At 47.3% G+C, this 22,150-nt stretch overlaps 1 protein-coding gene across 2 annotated transcripts in view; it reads right to left on the bottom strand.

The window, feature by feature from the left end:
• The window catches only part of LOC122543053 (anthrax toxin receptor 1-like), a 142,149-nt gene that overhangs the window by 108,091 nt on the left and 11,908 nt on the right, over window positions 1-22,150 (bottom strand). For both annotated transcript variants that reach the window (XM_043681251.1, XM_043681250.1), the window contains exons 2-6: window positions 7,356-7,427; window positions 7,135-7,206; window positions 5,478-5,559; window positions 4,305-4,338; window positions 3,491-3,570 (exon numbers count right to left, since the gene is read on the bottom strand). In XM_043681251.1, coding sequence (XP_043537186.1) covers window positions 3,491-3,570; window positions 4,305-4,338; window positions 5,478-5,559; window positions 7,135-7,206; window positions 7,356-7,427 — 340 coding nt within the window. The remainder of the gene's footprint in view (window positions 1-3,490; window positions 3,571-4,304; window positions 4,339-5,477; window positions 5,560-7,134; window positions 7,207-7,355; window positions 7,428-22,150) is intronic.

Below are 22,150 nucleotides of genomic sequence, written 5' to 3'. Positions count from 1 at the left end.
ATCAGGCTTTTCAGGTACTGCTCCCCGTCACAGTGGCGCAGTGGTAGTGTCCCTACCTCTGAAGCAGGATGCCTTGGTTCACGTCCTATCTGTTCCAGAGGAGAATCACAACATCTCTGACCAGGATGACTAAAATTACCAAACAGAAGTCAGTAGGTTTGGCAACATCCGTAAGAAGGAAACAAGAGTTAACATTTCCAGTCTGGTTACTCTCCATCAGGAAGGGCTGAGATTCAGATCTCCCAGCCTCTGCTGTTCTTTGTTTAATATTGTTGATGCAAGTTCCTGCAGCTTTCACTCCCCTATTTAAGTTTCCAATGCAGGGTGACCTGGTCCATTTGAACAGAATGGCTCAGTGGTTTCCTTTGTCCAGAAGGAGTTGGAAGCAGAGGACACATCATTTCTCTCAGCTTCAGCTCGAATATCAATCCAATGTGAGGGGGTTTAGAAACTTCTAGAAATAGGATCAGCCTTGGCTGCTTCATGGACACAGTCAGAGACAAAAAGGACTGCAGATGCTGGAATCCAAGGTAGACAAGCAGGAGGCTGGAAGAACTCAGCAAGCCTGGCAGCAGCAGGAGGGGGAGAAGTCAATGTTTCAGGGTGGAACCCTTCTTCAGGACTGGGGCTGGGTGGAGGGGGAGCTGCAGATAAAGGAGGGGGGAGGGTTTTGGGTGGAAAGAGGGGTGGAATGGTGAGGTAGTGATCAGTGAATACAGGTGCTGGGTACAACCTGAATGAGTTGCTATCATGTGACGATGCTGTTCCTTTAACAAGGTCAGGTTGTCCTTGGGTTTTTTTTCAGAGAGGTTGTAAATGCATAGATTCCAAAACATCTGGGTGTATAGACTTGAAGAAACTTTCAAATTTTTAAAGAAACACTTGTACAATGAAAGGGGAGTGGCCAGTTCTCTCAGCTCAGCTTTTCTCTGGTTTGGTTTGGGTTTTAACATTCTGGATGTTTGGAGCTGCTGGGTCAGTTGTTAGTTGGAAATCTAGAAGGAACAGCTCCATGGAAGAAGGTGTTCCATGCTGTATCTCTCCGCCACCTCTCTCTCTCTCTCTCTCTATCTCTCCTGTAAGACCTTGGGTTTGATGTTTCCTTTTGTACCAAATTAATGGGGATTGTTGCAGGTATTTGGAACAGCATCATTAAGTTGGGATTATCTGTTGTGTTTTCAGATAGGTTAAGTTATTCAGTATTCTGTAGCCTGTAAATAAATTCTGTTTTGTTTTACACTAAGTGGTTGGGCCAGCTGTATCCCTCCTGGAATATCCACTATACACCTGCTTAAAACAACTAGCAAGGTTAGAGTCCGGGCTACTTTCTTGCACCTCCTGATGCTACCTGGCTTGCTGTGTTCTTCCAGCCTCCTGCCTGTCTACTTCACCAGCCTAGCCTCACAAATATTGTCCATTTTCAGATGAAGCAGAAAGTCAACAGGACAGTATGGATGAGAAGACAGATTTTATCTGGGAATTTTCTGCGTATCTTGGGCAGCTTGATGTCAAGCCCATGAGTTGGTAAGCTTTCAAAACACCTTGGAATGATGCCTCTTGCTGTGTATTCCTTGTCAATGCATCCTTCTCCTGTTGGAATTGTTTTCTATATAAGTGTCCCTAAACCAGGATCTCTTCACATTGCAGCCTTTCCTCTCACTCACACATTAGCAAAGGCTCTCCGAGCAGCTGCTCTTTCATTTCCCCTGACCAGCCGTTTCCGAAGATTTGTTAATTGAAGTGTCGCAGGACAATCTCCAGTTGGATCAGCAGGACAGGAGAGATGTTGTGCTTTGGGTCTGACACCATGGTTATCAGGTGATCAGAGAGTGCTACTTTCACAATCCAAAGCAGCATCAATAACCTCCAGGTAATGTCCCAGTGAACGAGGCATTAGACAGCAAGATGAAAGACGTATTCTTACTTATTCATGCATTTAGTGGACATCCCTATTTTCCCTTGTGCAGGTGAGGTTTCTTAATCTGGGAGAGTCCACGAGATCCATAGTGTTATTAAAGAACTGAAGGAATGGCATTATATTTCCAAGTCAGGATGGTGAGTGGCTTGGAGAGGAACTTGCAGAGGGTGGTGTTCCCATGTATCTGCTGCTCTTTCCCTTCTATATGGAAGTGGGCGTGGGTTTGGAAGGTGCTGTCTGAGGTACTTTGGTGAATTGCTGCAGTGCATCTTGTAGATGGTACACGCTGCTACTGCTGAGGGTCGGTGGTGGAGGGAGTGGATGGTGATGGATGTGGGGCCAATCAAATGGGCTGATTTGTCCTGGATGGTAGCATCAGGAGGTGCAAGAAAGTAGCCCGGACTCTAACCTTGCTAGTTGTTTTAAGCAGGTGTATAGTGGATATTCCAGGAGGGATACAGCTGGCCCAACCACTTAGTGTAAAACAAAACAGAATTTATTTACAGCTTCTTGACCTGTTTTGGAGCTGCCCCCATCCAGGCAAGTAGGAAGTATTCCATCCCACTCCTGAGTTGTGCCTTGTAGATGGTGGACAGGCTTTGGGGCGTCAGGAGGGGAGTTACTTGCTGCAGGATTCCTCCTCTCTGGGTAGTTGCTGCTGAAAACCCACTGGTCTTCTGACTCGTCCACTTCAGTTTCAAGATTGCATGAAATTGACAGAGAATTGGAGAGAGAGAGAAAGAGAAAGCCGGAGGGCTGACGGAAAGTGAGCCCACTCATGACCCCAGTCATGAAGCTGCTTGTGTTTGTGCACGTACAATTAGGCTCACTCTTCAATGTACGGAGCATACCGAGACAGCAGAGTATGCCGAGTATGCCTGTGGATCTTGTAAACCTTGGAGCTGACCCACCATGAAGCAGTTGCAAGCTCCCGGGCCATCACAAGGGGAAACTGGTTACCATGCAGAACGCAGTCACTGTATTCAGAAAGGAATCAAACAATATTTCTTCGGAAATGACAGCTGAGCTGCAATGAGTCACAGCAGGATGAGAGCCCTTTGAGTGAATGACTTGATTGTGATATTCTGCCAGGCAGCTTCTTCTCTGGACTGGTCTAATCCACAGCCCAATGCTGGAATGTGCCAAGGCTCACCTAAGGCAGACTCCCCAGGAACTGGGGCTGGCTTCTGTTTCTGTCACCTGGACAAAGTGGGATCCTCCTTGGAGGATTGGTATGGGCTGAATGGCCTCTGTGCACACTGTCGTGATTCTAATGAAACAAGGGTTGCAGATCCTCACGGAAAGAATGAATTGAAGCTCAGGTCATGAGCCACACCACTTGTAGTCAACTACAGCAGAGGATCCTGGGCCAAAAATGAAGATTTGAGAAGCAAAGTGCAACCGTGTTGAGTGGAATTGTTTCCCACAGGTTTAGGGTGGCTTTACAGTGCATTCATTGTCACACACATTTGAAGCAAACGTTTCTGCATTTACAGGATCCTGTGATGCAGAGGGGAGGCCACATTGCATCACAGTTTTGCCAGTCAGTAGGATTTGACAGTGGGGTCTTACCTCTCTCTCTGCGTAGTAGAAGAGATTCTCCATGAGCTCACCGTCTGTCAGGGCAATGATGACACTGGCAGTCCGGTAACCTGCAATATGAAACAGGACTCGATTACTTCAGGAGACCTTCCTCACTCCTCTCAAAGCAAACAACGCTGTTACAGCGACAATATGGTCTTTCCCTGCCACCAGTGAGTGGCGAAAAAGACAATGGCCCATGCTGTTTCATATTGGAATGCGAGAGGTCATGCACTTTGATAGGAAGAAATGACATCTCTGTTCTCTCTGAACACTGGAGAAAAGATGTGCAAATTTGCAGCAAGTGCTCAGCATCCAGCAGTTAACTTGCTCTCCCTGACTTGAAATAGTCAGGCAATATGACGGTCAGCAGTGCTGTTCAAAGATCCTCTCTGTTCACAAACAAACCAATAACAGGCCCCTCCAGTATGCTCTGCATGATTGATCTGTCTGAGCATGGGGAGAAAGCAGATGGATGATGGCGGAGCAAGTTCGAAGGGCAGAATGGCCTACTCCTGCTGCTATTTATCTTTGTCCTTGAGAAAAGGCTCCTTAACATCTCCACTTCAATTTCAGGAGTAGGCTGCAGACATCTCCTTCTGTCGCTCGGTTCTGAGGTCACTGTTGCTGTGCAGTGCTTTGGCACAGTTTGCAATGTTGGAGGTGCCATATCAGTGCAGGTTGTTGTTGTGTGGTGTGATTATTGGTGGTTAAGGAGCTGCAAACTGGCACTCCAGTGGACGACAGTGTTTGGATCATTCAGATGCAGTGCAGTGATGGTGCCTGCAACAGCGATCTGACTCACCTTCAGCACTTGAGTAGTAAATCTGTTCACTGGCCTGCAAAAAATGAGAAGCAGTTAAAAGCTGGGACTCCCACACTCAGTCAAAATCAGATGTTGTTCTGCATGCTGCGTAACACTGAACCCTAATCGACATGAAGACTAAACTGCCCTACCTTTGTTCCATTATCGCCATTAACTCCTGATTTACTGTAAATCCTCTGTTTCCACAAAACCACAAATCATGAAAGCAACAAAAATACACATCCATGGGCAAAGCTCACATATCAGTGATATTTTTAACCATTTTAACCCACTCTTACTGAGCTCCGCATCATTCCTGGGGGATACTCAGGAACAGAACCCTTGCAGACACAGTGAGAAATAACTGTGTATCCTGTCCCCCCAAACAGCTCCTGTTAGAGAACGGACAATTCCAACCCCTCCTTATTTCCCTGTTATTTCTCACATCCACCTGGATAGACGCTACACCTTGCAGTTCAAATTCAGCTCTGGCACTCCTACTAACTCCATTTCAAACCATCACCACCCCTGACTCCCTCCCGGTCCTCTCAAGAGGTCACGTCGTCCTGAATATTTCATTCCCAGCCCCCTGTAAACCATGTCTCCATGGTGACTGTCAGATCAGACCCATGCATATGTGTATTCGAGGCTGAGACAGAGAGAGTTTTCATCAGGAAGGGGGAATGAAGGGTTATGGGGAAAAGGGAGGAAAGGGGAGTTGAGGTTGATCAGGTCAGCCACAATCTCATTAATGGCAGTGTAGACAGGAGTGGCCTGTGCATGTTCTGAGTTCCTCTGGTCTGAATGACCTAATGCTGCTGTTCTCCAGGATGGGACCAGAGAGCAGAGGCTTGCCCTCAAAGCTGGATCAGATGGACCACAGTCCATATGGGACCATAAGACGAGGTGTTTGCAACCTTGCTCTTCACAAACCCAAGCTCTTACATTGGATACATATCCGTGCAGAGACTACGCTGATCTGTACTGATGTGCAGCAGTGACCGGGGTGGGGGAAGGTGTCAGCGTTGCTCTGTATTCCCCTGATTTTACTCATTCCCCCACACTAGTCCCACGTTCCCCCTTTCCAAAACCAGCCTGAATGACTGACTGGGAAATTGGCTCGCTCACTCGCTCTCCCGCAATGCCCAACAATGTACTTTCCCAACAACGTACCCTCTCGAAGCCCTCATGCATGTAGGTGTCCCCACCAGGCTGCACCATCTGCAGCTCCTCTAGTCCTTTGCGAATTTGTTCCCTGGTGAAACAAAACAGAAACAAACACAGGGATTGAAAAGAGGTTCAGGGTTTGGCACCATTCTCATCACCTCGAGAGGAATGTTGGCCTTGAGGGATGGATTTCCAAAGAGTCTTTCTTTGGAGATTTTTAACCTGGACTCCCAGGAGGTTACCCATGTCCTTGCTGCAATGATCTGGCCACAGCCTAACCTCAGATATGCCTGAAATTTATTTCTCCGACGTTTGAAGGGAATATGTTTGAAGGACAGCTAAACGATAAACATTCCCAAAGCATGGAATTTGGTGCAGTGCTCTCAAACCACACTGAGGGTGCATTCATGAAGTAACACCAGGTCAAGCTCTGGGGTGGCACGGTGGCTCAGTGGCTAGCACTGCACCAGGGACCCCGGGTTTGATTCCACCACTGTCTGTGTGGAGTTTGCACATTCGCCCCCCACCCCGTGTATGTGTGGGTGTGCTCCAGTTTCCTCCCAAAGTCCAAACACAAGCAGGTCAGAGTGGATTGGCCATGCCACATTGCCCCGTAGTGCCCAAGGGTTGGTCTGGGTGGGATGCTCTTCGGAGCAATGTGGACCCGATGAGCCAAATGGCCTGCCTCCACACTTCAGGGATCCAATGATTTAACTTGAAAAATATTAAATTTGAGCTTACGCAGTCCTGCTCTCGCAGTTAAAAGGTGTTGAGTGTAAGAACTCAAAAGTCAGGCAGAAGATCTAAAAGTCTGAAAACACAAGCTAACAGATTGAAGAGCAGCTTCTTCCACATTCCTGTCAGACTTATAAATGAACCTCTTGTACATTAACATCGATCTTTCCCTGCACCTTCTCTGTCGCTGGAACACTGCATTCTGCATTGTCTTCTGTTACCCTGATGTCTTTATTTAAGATATGATTTGTCAGGTTAGCATGAAAGAAACAATACTTTCCACTGTATCTCAGTACATGGGACAATAATAAATGAAAATCTAAGCCCCGATCAAATAGACCCAGAGAGAATGCAAACAGTTGTGGACAAGAGTGGAAGTTGAAGCCGTGCAAATAAGGCAGTCACCCAGAAATTCAATGCAAACTCTTCAGCTACAGGATGGTGAGAATGTGCAACCTCTGATCATGGGGCAGTGTTCCAAGTGAATGGAGCACGTGGGAGCTATCAGCAAGCTCAACAAATGCGTGAGGGAGTAGGAACTGAGGGGTTCAGACAGCAGACTTCCATGAGAAGACATGGTTGGAGGCTCAAATCAAGCATAAACGCCGACTTCCATTATCCACTCCCTCCCTTCAGCATTAATGTCCTGGAGCAGCAACAGGGTGGACTAGCTGCAGGATGCTGTGCAGAAAATCACCAAACATCCTCAGACTCTCCAAGGGAAATTGGGTAATGTCACCCAAGGAAGCTGGATTCAAGAAAGCTCTCAACAATAAATTGCAGTGCTAGGAGTGGGCTGGGGAGGAGGAGCTGGGGAAGATAAAATTGGGTAGGTTTCTGAAGGGACAGCACAGAAACAGCAGGCTAAATGGCGTCCTTTGGGAGTTGCCACATTCCTGCGGGGGGTCACTGGAAGCTTTTTACTCACCTGTCTTCGGTTAAGGTCATGAGTGTTGTCCCTCTGGTTGAGAAGACAATAAAAGACATTCTCAGCTGGGGGCTGGAAAAGAACGAAGAGGCCAGTCATCTCTCTGTCTCTGCTGTCTCACTCTGAGGCAATGTGTGTGTGTGTGTATGTCTGTGTGTCTGTGTCTGTGTGTGTGTGCGTGTGCGTGTGTGTGTGTGTGTGTGAAGGTGAGCATGTCTTACCTGATGAACTTGTGAGCTAAATGATCGACAAAGAAGAAAATTTCATTCCAGTGATGTTGAACACTCCCCGACCTGTAAGGACAGATTCAGATACACCCATTAGTCTTCCAGGCACATTCTTAAACTATTTCATTCTGTATCGTCTTTTCTCTTTCAAGGACATTTGAAACTGGTCTGCGCAAAATTAACATTTGTCACGTCAAGCTTCGTCTGTCATCCATTAATCTTCTTTCCATTCAATGTCAAGTGATGGGATTAATTATCGAGGGGAAGACTGAATGTCATCTGGAAACACAGAAAGCAGGAACAGGAGCAGGCCACTCGGCCCCTTGCGGTGTGCTCTGCCATTCAATGTGGTCTGATCCTCCACCCTCACTCCCCTGTTCCTGATTTAATCCTTTAGCCCTAAGACCCCTACTCATTCCCCATTGGAAACATTCTCAGTGGCAGAGAATTCCACAGGCTCCCCACTCTCTTGGTGAAGACATTTCTCCTCAGCTCAGTCCAAAGCGGCCTACCCCGTATCCTAAGACTGCGACCCCTGGTTCTGAAATCCCTGCTCATCAGGTACATCTCTCTGTGTTTACCCTCTCTGATCCTGTTGGAATTTGACAGGTTTCCATCAGACACCCCCACCATCCTTCTGAAGTCCAGGGACCTTTGGTTGTAGAATCACCAATCCATTGGAACATCACTCTCCTGCCTGATTTAACCCTTCCCTGGCCTGTTCCAGGAATATACCTACCAAGAAACATTTGGTCAAGTCCCACATGAAACCTGATCACTTTAGCTTCTGCAGTGGTGGTGGTGGTGAGAGGTGAAACACAGTTATGGGTAAGAAGCAAGGCTAACAGTGGTGTACTGATGCACAGTAAAATCGGACTGAGTCAACACAGCCTCATCATGGGAGGTCATGCCTGACAGATTTGTTTGAATTCTGTGAGGAGAGAGGGAGTAAGTTAGACAAAGGAGAGCCAGTGGGTGTGATCGACTTGGATTTCCAGAGGGCCTTTGATAAGATGCTGCACAGGAGGCTGCTGAGTAAGGTAAGAGCCCGTGGTGTTAGGGGCAAGGTACTGGCATGGGTAGAGGATCGGCTGACTGGCAGAAGGCCGATAGTGGGGAGAAAGGGGTCTTTCTCAGGAATGGCAGCCGGTGACTAGTGGAGTTCCACGGGGGTTCAGTGTTGGGACCACAGCTATTCACGTTATACATCAACGATCTGGGAAAAGGAGCTGAAAACATTGACGCTGAGTTTGCAGGTGACACAAAGACAGGTAGAGGGACAGGTAGTGTCAAGGAAACAGGGAGGCTGTGGAAGGACTTGGACAGGCTGGGAGAGTGCACAAAGACGTGGTAGATGATATACAATGTGGGAAAGTGTGAGGTAGAAAGCATAGAGGTGTAAATCTTCGAGGAGAAAGTGAGGACTGCAGATGCTGGAGATCAGAGTTGAAAATGTGTTGCTGAAAAAGCGCAGCAGGTCAGGCAGCATCCAAGGAACAGGAGAATCGACGTTTCGGGCATGAGCCCTTAGAGTATTTCCTAAACGTCAGTGCAAACCACTGGGCGGCACAGTGGCACAGTGGTTAGTACTGCTGCCTCACAGCACCAGAGACCCGGGTTCAATTCCCGACTCAGGCGACTGTGTGGAGTTTGCACATTCTCCCCATGTCTGCGTGGGTTTCCTCCGGGTGCTCTGGTTTCCTCCCACAGTCCAAAGATGTGCAGGTCAGGTGAATTGGCCATGCTAAATTGCCCGTAGTGTTAGGTAAAGGGGTAAATGTAGGGGTATGGGTGGGTTGTGCTTCGGCGGGTTGGTGTGGACTTGTTGGGCCGAAGGGCCTGTTTCCACACTGTAAGTAATCTAAATGGTAAAAGGCTTCGGAAAACTGAAACACAAAGAGATTTTTGCCACTTATAGTGTTTGCATGTCACTGAGAGGGGGAGTTCACCACATTATGGCTGCATGCAGGAACATGTGATGTGAATTCTCGACCTTATCACACGTCCCCATGCTTCAATGCAATCAACCCCTTTGCCTTGAGCCAAATGGCCAATTAGCTTTTATTGGTAACTTTAATGACTGACTGGTCCAGTCAATGGTATAGAGTGCAGCCACAGGGTCTTCAGTATCCATGACAACTCCGTCAACTGTTTTATCCCACATGCTGCCAACTATCTGGAGTGATGTTACAACACACAGTAACAACATACATTGACAATCTCGTGGCATCGATGTAATCAAACATCCCAAAGCATTCTTTGCTTGTCTGATCAAACACCAGCCACATCGAGAGAGGTGTCAGCACAGTGACCAGGAATTCAGACAGAGAGATATGTTGGAAGGGTCACCTCAGAGACAGAGAGGCAGCAAGAGATGGGGAGGAATCTTCAGAGATGGGACACGATGAGACCTCAGCTGGAAAACTGTGCACACTTCTGGGCACCACAGTAGGAAGGGTGTGAACACACCGGGGAGAGCACAGGGCTCAGGTACTGCTCCAAACACAGCAATTCCTGGAGAAATCACCTCGTCTCTGCACAGATGCTGCCAGACTGCTGTGTTTCTCCAGCATGTTCACTTTTGGTCACAGATTTCCCATATCCACTGTTCCTGACAAGAAGCTTCGGTTATGGGGCTAGATCAGAAAGGTTGGTACTGTTCCCCATGGGGAGCAGAAGGCAGAGAGGAAATCTGATCAAACTTCACAAGAACACAAGAGGTGAGGACACAGCAGATGGCTGTACCCTGCTCCTCTTCCGAAATGGATGGAGAAGCACAGCACATGGATTTGAAACCATTTACAAGGTGAGAAGCAACATTTTGAGACCGTGAGTGGTCAGGGTTTGGAATACACTACCTCCAAGTAGTGGTGGACTCAGGGACAATTGTGGCATTCGCAAGGGGGGGCTTTCAATGATTCATTACGTAGGAACTATGTTCACAGCTGTGGGGAGAAGGCAGGAAATTGTATGGTTAAAAACAAAACCCCAGAGAGCCAAGGATGCTGAAAACCAGATGCAAAAGCAGAAACTGTTGGAAAACCCTAGCAGTTTTGGCAGCGTTAACGTTTCAGGTCCAGTGACCCTTCCCCAGAACTGTGTATGTAAAACCTCCCATGTGCTAAAAGTCAGCATTCTGTGAAAACGTCAAAAGGGTAACATTTGATTCAGCCCCACACGAGGTCAGAGGCTGCAAGGGTTTCAGGAGGTCAATGGGGACAGGTCAGGGTCAGCAAAAATCAGTTCCCAGGTCACAGACAGCTGGAGAGAGAGAGAGAGAGAGAGAGAGTGTGCTGGTTTCTTATAGTCCTGTAGGAAAGAATGAGGCAAGAGCAGGGTAGTACTGTTCGAACAAACTCAGGAAGAAGGTCTCGGAATTAGGAAGCAGCTGGGATTGGGAGTCAGGAGTCTGAAGAAGTTGTGGGGAACTCACAAAAAAGGGAAGGTTATTGATTCTGTGTTAGGGGAAGTCATAACATACTCAGAAGGAAACTGTGAGGATTATGCATCAGTGTGGTTGAGAGTGGGATTTGAAATATCTATGAACAATATTTAATTAATGCAACTGAGCAAGATTAAATCTCTGGGTAAACTCAGGGACACACTGGTTTGATGAAACTCACTGTCAGTTATGCTTGTTAATGACTACTGGAATACAGTTTCAGAGTCCAGAGGAATATTAATCCAGGACACGAGTGTGATTGCCTTGAACAGGGACAGGCTTTGAGGCAGTCTGGGATAGAATGATTCTTGAGAAGGGGGCTTCAGGGTGACATCAGCAAAGTGAAGAATTGTAATCCGTGGTGACGTTGAATAAATGATGATGAGCCACATTATCATTGAGGTTGTCATTAACTGTGTACGATGCAGTGATTGATGTCAGGTCTGTTACTCAGACTGACCAGATTCTGGGTGTTAAAGTAAGTGTTCCGATTATGTATTCGGGATTGCATTTCTGGTCCAACGCTGTGAGGGTATGTTTTCCTGTTTGTTTAAAACTGCAGAACCTTGTGGCTTTATTTCCTCAGCAAGTTCCACGGAATGTGGTTTTTCTTTAAAAATCTGCAGGATGGTAGCAGACAGCACTGAGTGAGATACTCCTGAGAGAGCTGGGGTGTTTCTGATGGGCTGGGTCGTGGTGTCTTTCTGCACCACTCATATTCTAATCTTATTTCAGAACAACGTTCGACAAGTATATTGATGGAAGTTCACTGAGGCAGGTTTTTCAGTGCCAGGGTATCCAAAGTTTTGTAACATGCCTACTACAGTTAAAGAGCTGTGAGATTTTAGTAAGAAAGTTGAAAAATCACACAACACCAGGTCACAATCCCACAGGTTTCTTTGGAACACTAGCTTTCAGAGTGCTGCTTCTTCATGAGGTAGCTAGTTGGGCAGGATCATAGGACACAGAATTTATAGTAAAAGATCCTGCCTGACCAGCTACCTGATGAAGAAGCAGTGCTCTGAAAGCTAGTGCTTCCAAAGAAACCTGTCCGACTATAACCACCCCAGTCCGACACCGGCTCCTCCACATCATTTCAGTAAAATTGAGGGTTACACTGATAACTACTTTCAGAACCAGCACCTTCACCCAGGAATGCAATGCAATCTGAGCAAAGCCAACTGCTGCTCTCATTACTGATTGGCTTGTTAAAGAGTATTTACGACAAAGAAAGATGATTGGGTAACTTTGGGTAACTGTGCAATGTTTGGGAGTTGGGGAGGGGAAGCAGGATGTGGTCTGATTTGAATTGAATTGAACTCAAGGGAACTTATAACAGCTGGTCCAGTGAATGGGTTGTGTTGCGGGTTACTCTGAATGTGACGTGTTGCGGGTTACTCTGAATGTGACTGGGGAGAGGGGAAAGGAGATGGGAATGGTTGTTTTTGCTGAGTGAGCAAAGCTAATGCAAGAGGAGTTTGACATTGAAGATTAGCATTAACCTAGACCAAAGCAGAAGTTGTATCCTATTCCAAGGGCAAGTACAGTAATGTGGGTAGCAGAAAGTCACTGTGTACAACTAAAATTAAGCAATAAACAAGCAAACTTCGGAATGGAATGTGGTGCATTTGGAATATTTTTGAAGCAATTGTATATTGATTGTGAAGAGCTAACTTACTGTTGCTCTAGGCCATGACGTGTGCAATTGATGAAAGATGAAAACTGAGTTTTGGCCTTCAGAAGACAGGATCTGTAGTGGGTGTCAACATAATGAAACATTTCCAGAAAAGTGCATCTGAAAAGAGGAATTTGGTGCTAATTTGTCGAGGGAGTCCCATTTGAATAGCTCCAAGCTCAGAGACAGCCTGATCTGTTTGTACTGGCATAACCCACCAGCATAGACCTGACATCTCACCTTCAATATGGCCTTCCTGCTCATTGTTGCTCCAGTGTAGGTCTGTTAACTTTGTCCCAAGTGAGTTTATGTGGGACAGGGGTTGGTGAAATACCCGTTTGCTCACTTTAGTTGAATCACCACCTCACAATGAGGCTGAGAAGTTGTCAGGAAGGTCACTACGGAAAGATTTTTGGGAGCTGAACCTGGAGGGTGGTTATGAAGGTGTCTGGCGCGCTTGCCTTCATTGCGCAGAACTTGGACTATAGGAGTTGGGATTTTACGTTGCGCTTGGAGAGGATGATTAGATTCTGTTCAGTATGGAAACAGGCCGTTTGGCCCAACAAGTCCACACCGATCTTGCAAAGACCCATTCCCTATATTTACCCCTGACTAATGCACCTAACACTATGGGCAATTTAGTATGGTCAATCCACCCTAACCTGCACATCTTTGAATTGTGGGAGGGAACTGGGGCACCCAGAGGAAAACCATGCAGACATAGGGAGAATGTGCAAACTCCACACAGACGGTCGCCCAAGGCTGGGATTGAACCCAGGTTCTTGAAGCTGTGAGGCAGCAGTGCTACCCACTGAGCCACCATGCCATGTTGGTGAGGCCTGTTCTGGAGTACTGTATGTAGTTCTGGTTTGCTCTGCTACATGAGGGCTAGTATTACATTGGAGACAGTTCTGTGATGTTGCTGGGAATGGAGGGTTGGAGATAGAAAGAGAGGTGGGATAGGCTGCAACTTTCTTCAGTGGAGCATCAGAGGCTGAGGGGTGACCTCAAAGATGTTTATAAAATCATGAGAGGGATAGATAAGCTGAAGAGCGACGATCTTTGCCTAAGGTGGGGAATTTCAAGGCGAGGGAGGATATTTTTAAGGAGAAAGAGACTTTTTTAAAAACAACATGAGGGGTAATGTTTTATTTTTATCCAGTGGTTTGTGTGTGGAATGAGCTTCCTAAGGAAGTGTTGGATGTGGGTACAATTACAACATTTAAAACATGTTTGGATAAGGACATGAATAGGAAAGGTTTGGAGGGATATGGGCCAGGAGCAGGCAGGTGGGAATCATTTGGGAATGTGGTCAACATGGACTAGTTGGACCAAAGAGTGTTTCCATGTTGTATGATTCTATAAAGGTCACCTCTGGTGCAATTTAGACCTCACTGGATTCTGAGTTTTAAGTGGATGGATTTGCGTGTTGAGTTTACAAAATCTTTCATGCAAACAGCTTACGGTATGACCTCACTTTGCCTCTGTGGCTGTTTAATATGCCCCTTGACCTCACTCTGACATGCTGCCCTGGTTTCTCAAGAGGACAAAGGGAAAACTTCCCATCATGCAGTTTGTATTTTACTGGGAAGCATTTTAGCTGACATTTGATCCTTATTGAATTCATCTTCGTGACATCTCCACTGGGACGAATAATAAATGCAGTCTACAGCACTAAAAACACATGAAATGCTGTGTTCATGTGACAACACGGTTTTCCCACACCAAAGCTCTCTTGTTCGAAATCTCTCAATGACCAGCCAACCATCATCATCTTCATTAAAAGGTGGAATGACACCTTTGGAATGTAATCCTTTAATTGGTAATGAGCATTTGAGCAAGCAATATGTTCCAATGCTCAGCAACATTGCTTCAACTGCCTTTAGTAGGAGTTGACATTCTGAACGTAGAGAGCCTATCAACAACATTCCCAATGCCATTGGAGTTAGGGAATAAGCCAAGAGGTCTCATTTTCAAAATTATTCCCCCTCTGACTCAACCAACTGCTTTTCTTCACTTCTGAGATGTGGACATTACTGGATAGCCATCATTTATTGCCCTTGAATTGAGTGGCTTGCTGAGCACTTTCAGAGGGAAGTATGGATGTGGGTCTGGAGTCACATGTCAGCCAGACCAGGTGAGGATGGCAGATTTCCATCCCTGAAGGACATGACTGAGCCAGATGGGGTTTTTTTTATTCCTCCTGACAATCAACAATAGATTCTTGAAGCCAATTTTTTTAAAAAAAATTGCATTTAAGTTCTACCATCTGCTCCGGTGGGTTTCAAGCACAGGTCTGCAGAGTGTGAACTGAGGTTCCCCAGGAATAGTCTAGCCATTGCCTCCCCTTCCCTTAGCTGCCTGATCTGCTATGTACCCAGGAACAAGTCCCACCACAACATCAGCATGCAGGCAGTGTAGGAGAGCTCGGGGAATTGTACCCTTCCTGCAGGAACAATGAATAAACTTGGGACAGGATGTACAGGGCTCCAAGTCAGATATCCAGAGGTAGGTCTCACATTACTGCACAGGTACTCGAATGTTCTCTCCTTTTCTCTCTCCTTTTGACCTTTTGAAAGAAATGTTTTTACGCGCCACTGAATTTATTTTGCCACCACGAAGCTACCTGTGTTCCACTCCTCCTTTTAACCTCCACCCCTCATTCAGTAACACTGCCTATCCCAGGCAGTGCAATGATACCAAAAGGTATGGAGAGATGGAGGGCAGGTCAGAGGGGGAAATAAGACATCTCACCTGACCCTGTGGTGACCACTTCTACCTAAAGGCTTCCATCAAGAGTGTTTCCTTTCATTTGTTCCATCCGGATGTAAGCCCTATCATGCAAAAGCACCTCCCGGACCTGAGGCGATCACTAACTACTGCAAAGTTTGTGAGGATGATTATGGTTATGGGTCTTGTTTTCCACACTCTATTCTGCCAGTCAATAATGAAGCATTGATTCAGAGTGTTACTTCTCTCTCTGTTTCAAGGCATCAATTCTTCACTTGTCTTTGCACTGCTGAAAGAAACCATCTTCTGCTCCACTTCAATACATCCCCTCTCAGGAACAATCTGGCCTTTCTTTCTTGACCCAGGATGAGAAAGGGGGCTGTTGTTTGGGACTTGAAACTGCAGGTTATATTTCTGGCAGTTGCCATGACAGCAGCTGGACATGGTGTTGTTAATGGGAGCCTTGTTCAAAGACAATACAATCATATAGTGGTGTCCTGAGTGTAAACACTCTCCATTTGTATTTCTGAAGAGGCCTTCCACGCACCACTGTTGACTGCTGCTGAAGATTTGGAGGCTGCTGTCATTTTTAGAGTCCATAAAAAGCACAAGAGAAGAGGGACAGTTTGCCCCCTGTGGATCCATGGGGGGGGTTCTGAACCTCCATGGGTTGGCTTTGTTGAGAAACACCAGGCACCAGAGAGGTGAAAGTGTGTCGCATCATTGCAGTGTTGTGAAAAGCTGTCGAGGTGATTGATCATCTGACTAATCCACAATTCCCTGTGTGCCACGACTGAAGCAACTGAGCAGTTTGCTTTCGATATCCTTCTCTCCTTATTCTTCCATGGGAGGTGGATGCCCAGCATTTATGACCCATCCTTCATTGCCCCTTGAGTAGGTGGGGCTGAGCTCCCTTCTTGAACCTCTGCAGTCCATGTGCTGTTGGTACACCCTCAGTGTCCTTCAGGAGAGAGTTCCAGGATTTCCCTTCAGTGAAGGAACGGAGATATATTCCCAAGTCAGGATGGTGAGGGGCTGGGAGGGGAACTTGCAGGGGCTGGTGTTCCCATGTATCTGCTCCCCTTGTCCTCCCTAGTTAGCAGAGATTGCTTCTATCAGGAATGTTGTGTCTCTACTTCTTGTTGAATGAACGGTAGCTCTCAGACTTGGTCAAAGTGGTGCGCTTTGCGAACATGACCACTTCCTCTCCTTGCTTTTCTCTCTGTGCCAATATAATGATGGCTCTCCAGTCTGTGTTCTGTCCCATGCCCCAGTATAAATGAGATAGCTGGCACCATTTTCCACAAGTTATAAAGTGTCTCTTCAGGTAGGATGCTGGTGGCTTGCTCCCTTAGCTATGTTGTCAAGGTTATTGACTCAACATGTCCACTTCCTCAATGGTTCCAAAAAGCCACTGGCCTGTGTCTAACCTTCTCACAGTCTGACAGAGTGCTTCACCTTCAGAACTGACAGAGGAAGATCAAGCCACATACACACATGTGCACACACACACACCTCCGTGTGTCAAATAACAACACAGTGATGAAAGGCAGGGCAAAACCCAGCAGACCCTGAGCTGTTAGCACATGTCTTCACTCTGTTTTTCTGCACATCACCGTCCCCAACCAACCCCCTCGTCCAACCATCTGTCAAGCTGTAGTGTTGAATAGGACTCTCATTCGGGAACATCCACAGTCCCTCTGGACAGAGGATTCTGACAGCTCACTCTCCTCTGAGCTGAGAGATGTTACCTCCGCTCAGTCCCATTGGTGCAGGGACCTGGACCTGGAAGGAGGAGGAAGCAGCCCCTCAGCTTCGAATGTGCAGTTTTCCCAAAGGGGATGGCACGGTGGCTGATTGGTTAGCACTGCTGCCTCACAGCGCCAGGGACCTGGGTTTGATTCCAGTCTCCGGTAACTGTCTGTGTGGAGTTTGCACATCCTCCCCCTGTCTGCATGGGTTTCCTCCGGGTGCTCTAGTTTCCTCCCACAGTCCAAAGGTGTGCAGGTTAGGTGAATTGGTCAGGGGAAATGCAGAGTAATAGGAGGATGGTCTGGATGGGATACCTCTTCGGAGGGTCGGTGTTGGGCCAAATGGCCTGTTTCCACACTGTAGGGATTGTATGATTTTAGACAACAAGCAAATTCAAATGTCTGCCTTCCTTGCATCAGGAATCAGATGGAAGACTGAAGATGCAGTCATGTAGTCCATGTGCAGAATGTATGGTGTCTGTCCTGAAGGATTTAGCTGACATAGAGGGAGAGTAGTAAATGTTCACTAGGCTAATCCCTGGAACTGAAAATGTGTTGCTGGAAAAGCGCAGCAGGTCAGGCAGCATCCAAGGAGCAGGAGAATCGATGTTTCGGGCATGAATCTTAACCTACTGCGAATCCTCTTGCAAGGATGCCTTCCTCCCTCTACAATGATTTCAGTGAGTCCCTCTCTCACTACACACCCCAGGTCATCTCCTCTGCCCAAATCACCCTCACCTTAACCTCCTTCCACCTATTGCATTTCCAACACCCCTCCCCCAAGTCCCTCCTCCCTACCTTTTATCTTAGCCCGCTTGGCACACTTTCCCCATTCCTGAAAGGGCTCATGCCCGAAACGTCGATTCTCCTGCTCCTTGGATGCTGCCGGACCTGCTGCGCTTTTCCAGCAACACATTTTTCAGCTCAGATCTCCAGCATCTGCAGTCCTCACCTTCTCCTAGATTATCCCTGGAACTGTCTGATGACGTGAGATTGATGGAGCTGCTGTGTGTGCGCGCGTGTGTGTGTGTGTGTGTGGGTGTGCGCGTGTGTGTGCGCGTGTGTGCGCGTGTGTGCGTGTGTGGGTGTGCGCGTGTGTGTGCGCGTGTGTGCGTGTGTGGGTGTGCGCGTGTGTGTGCGCGTGTGTGTGTGTGTGTTACACACCGTATTGAAGCATGATCTCATTCAAATTCCAATGTGTAACATCCACTCAGAATTCTGTCTCCAACAAGACCCTTCCCCTGACTGGGGAAGTGAATGTAAAACCAAGATCAGATGCAAAGTCTTTTGGGATTGGGGGGAGAAGGAATTTTTCTATTCACAGGCTTACAAATCTTGAGGCTTTTCAATCTCAGAAGGTGCTATGGAAGCTCAGTCACTGAGTGGGTTCAAGGCCAGAACTTGACAGGGTTTCTGGAACCTTCTGACATTGAAGCTGACCAGCCATTGAGGTCTGCAACACTGAATCGGGCCTTTCAGCCCATCCAATCTGTGCCAGCCAAAAACAGCCACCTCGCTATACCTGTTATAGCGTGGCATTATCTAAACACTTCCTTTTTTTTAACCCACTTGAATGGCAGGGTAAAACTAATGGGCTGTATGGTCTACTCCTGTTCCTATTTCAAAGGCCCCAGCTTATTCTGCAGAGAACACAAGTATGAGGTGGTGCCAGGGAAGAAGGAGAGAAGGTGGGACTTGGATCAGAGAGAAAGACAAATTGGTTGGATTGAGTCAAAAGCCAAGTGTGTTTCTGACAGTGCAAATAGCAGGAGGAGGCCGCTGTGTCCACAGGAAATGACACACTGATCCCCATGATTTAAACATCAGCTTGAGCCCATGTGCCAGGCCGGCCCTGGGTATCCATACACCACGTGGGGAACGGTGGTTCAAAAAGGCAGTTCACCATTCGCGTGTGCGGGGTAAAGAGGAGTGGTAAAGGATTGCTGTGTCAGCCAGACACATCCCTGGACCTGAACCAGACATGTGGAATAGGAAGATCCCAAGGATGGATGGATGGTTGGATAGATGACCAATCTAGGAAGGAGTGACATTGCTGCTGCCCTGATCGAGTGCCCGATTCCCATTACCTCTATTGATGGATGGTGACCACACGTACACACACACACACACACACACGTACACACACACACGTACACACACACACGTACACACACACACATATGTACACACACGTACACACACACACGTACACACACACACATGTACACACGTACACACACACAGACACACACACACCTGCTGTTGCCCAATTCCAAACAGAAATGGAGTGCACTGCTTTCAGAGGGAATTTCAGAGGAAGCAGACACAAGCCAGCTACAACATACAAGATACTGATGGGACTTGGCAGGCTCAATGTGGAATTGTTGCTTCCCTTTTTGTGACAGTCTGGGGTCAGAGCGTGGAATCTCACATTCAGGGGTCTCCCTCTGAAGACCGAGACAAGGAGGAATTTCTACTCTCATAAGGGAATGAGTCTGCGGAATCTTTCAATCCAAGACAGAATCAAGAGTTATGGGGGAAAAGCAGGAAAATGAAGTTGAGGTAGAGAGATAGGATGCTTTCCTTTATTGGTCAGAGTATTGAGTACAGGAGTTGGGAGGTCATGTTGCGGCTGTGCAGGACGTTGGTTAGGCCACTTTTGGAATATTGTGTGCAATTCTGGTCTCCTTCCTATCAGAAAGATGTTGTGAAACTTGAAAGGGCTCAGAAAAGATTTACAAGGATGTTGGCAGGGTTGGAGAATGGGGCTGTTTTCCCTGGAGTGTCGGAGGCTGAGGGGTGACCTTATAGAGGTTTACAAAATCATGAGAGGCATGGACAGGATAAATAGTTAAGGTCGTTACCCTGTACCATCTCTAAGCCTCGATCAGATCAGTGAATCATAAAGCAGACACCAAGAGCGCAATGGCCTAAAGCTGTTCCTCTTGTGTCACTGCACAGCATGCATTCAGTCCTCTACATGACCACTGAGAACACACATGAAAATTAGCTTCACTCACGCTTTGAAGGCACAGACGCTCTGTGAAGTGGATTGTGGTCAGTTCAGAGCCGCAGAGATGTGAGGGACTGCAAACATCTTGCTTCCTTCAGTTGTTTTTGAACAAATACCCGGGGCAGTGGGTTCCCAGCGAGGGCCTGTTCCTGCCTGTCCTCACCCTCACTCTCACCCACTGGATGGGTGAATGAGCGTTCTCCCCTAGGCTCCCTCCATGAACTCAGTATCTGTCTGTCTGTCCATCTCCACAGGGACTGACCGACCGATGGAGCACACAGCCTGCACCATTCTGACAGATCCACAGCCTCAGTGATAGCTACCTTCGTTTGGGCTTCCCCTCTGTCCCACGGTGCTCTAATAAACCCTTCGGGAACCACACGGTTTTACCCAATTTCAGACCAGGAACGCCACTCCCATTTTCCGGATGGCCCAGCTCTCTGAACCGGTCTTGCCGTATCTTCTGGCTGCACCTTTCCATTTCTCAGACATTGATGGGCCAAGTGCTGGAAAATGGGATTCGAATACTGAGCTGATGGTTTCTGGTTGGCACAGACTCGATGGGTCGAAGGGCCTTTCCTCTGACTGCAGTCTGTTCTGTGAACATCTCCCATTTCCCTTGGACCATTTTGTTTTGTTGCCTCTTTATGTCCCTTCCCCTGTGCTTCATCATAGCTGTTGTCCTTTAGTTCCTCTGTCCCCAGTTTGTCTTTCCTCTCTGCAGCTGCTTTCTATGCTACCTGCTCTAGTTCATGACGTCTCCTGGTTCCAGCGACAGGAAACACCGTTTCCTGTTTGACAGACACCCCCTTCCTCCTGTTAGGCCTCTCTAGTGTTCTCTTGGGTGAACAGAGAGCATTTCTTACGCTGTTCCCATCTACAATTCATTGTAACTCCATGGGTTACTGACGTGTCAAGCCTTGTGAAAGTGTTTAACCGCACCAGTTCCTGTTCCTGGTAAGGATTATCATGGGGTCAGCCAGTGAGACCACAGAGAATCGGAGTTCCCCAACATGGGGCTGTTAACCTGGTCCAATCAGGGAGCCCTGGCTGACAGATATGAACAGAGGGTCGGGGGGTTCTGCTCACTCTGAGAGCTGGCTCTGAGGGAGTTAGGTCATAGAACATAGAACATAGAAAAGTACAGCACAGGACAGGCCCTTTGGCCCACAATGTTGTGCTGAGGTTTAATCCTAATGTAAAATATAGGAATTTAACCTACGCACCCCTCAATTCATTGCTGTCTACGTGCATGTTCAGCAGTCGCTTAAATGTCCCCAATGACTCTGCTTCCACCACCACAGCTGGCAACGCATTCCATACATTCACAACTCTCTGTGTAAAAAACCTACCTCTGACGTCTCCTTTATACCTTCCTCCTAATATCTTCAAACTATGACTCCTTGTACCAGTCAATCCTGCCCTGGGGAAAAGTCTCTGGCTATTGACTCTCATTATTTTGTACACCTCGATCAGGTCTCCTCTCTTCCTCATTCTCTCCAGAGAGAAAAATCCGAGCTTATTCAACCTTTCTTCGTAAGGCAGCATCCTGGTAAACCTTCTTTGCACCCTCTCCAAAGCCTTTGTATCTTTCCTGTAGTAAGGTGACCAGAACTGGACACAATATTCCAAGTCTGGTCTCACCAGGGTCTTGTAGAGCTGCAGCAAAACCTTGCGGCTCTTAAACTTGATCCCCCTATTGCTGAAAGCCAAAAACACCATATGCCTTCTTAACAACCCTATCCACTTGGGTGGCAACTTTGAGGGATCTATGTACTTGCACAGCCAGATCCCTCTATTCCTCCACACTGCCAAGAATCCTGTCTTTAATCCTATATTCAGCATTCGAGTTTGACCTTCCGAAATGCATCACTTTGCATTTATCCAGGTTGAACTTCATCTGCCATTTCTCAGGCCAGCTCTGCATCCTGTCTATGTCAAAGACTCCCCAAGTGTAAATAAAGGGGACCTTGCAGATGTGATACTGGCTTCTCCAGGGGGGTATGTCACTCATGGTACACAGAAAGCCACAGTGAACCGGTGCATTGAGCTAATGAGATGAAATTTCCAAAGATAAATATCAGGTGTCCTCCCCATTCTCCAAAGTGTGTGTGTGTGTGTGTGTGAGCGGGCGGTGTGTGTGTGAGCGGGCGGTGTGTGTGTGTGTGTGTGTGTGTG

Source organism: Chiloscyllium plagiosum, chromosome 42 (genome assembly GCF_004010195.1).
Source record: "Chiloscyllium plagiosum isolate BGI_BamShark_2017 chromosome 42, ASM401019v2, whole genome shotgun sequence".
In the NCBI taxonomy this organism is placed as follows: Eukaryota; Metazoa; Chordata; class Chondrichthyes; order Orectolobiformes; family Hemiscylliidae; genus Chiloscyllium; species Chiloscyllium plagiosum.
This window is presented reverse-complemented; position numbering and strand designations above follow the sequence as displayed.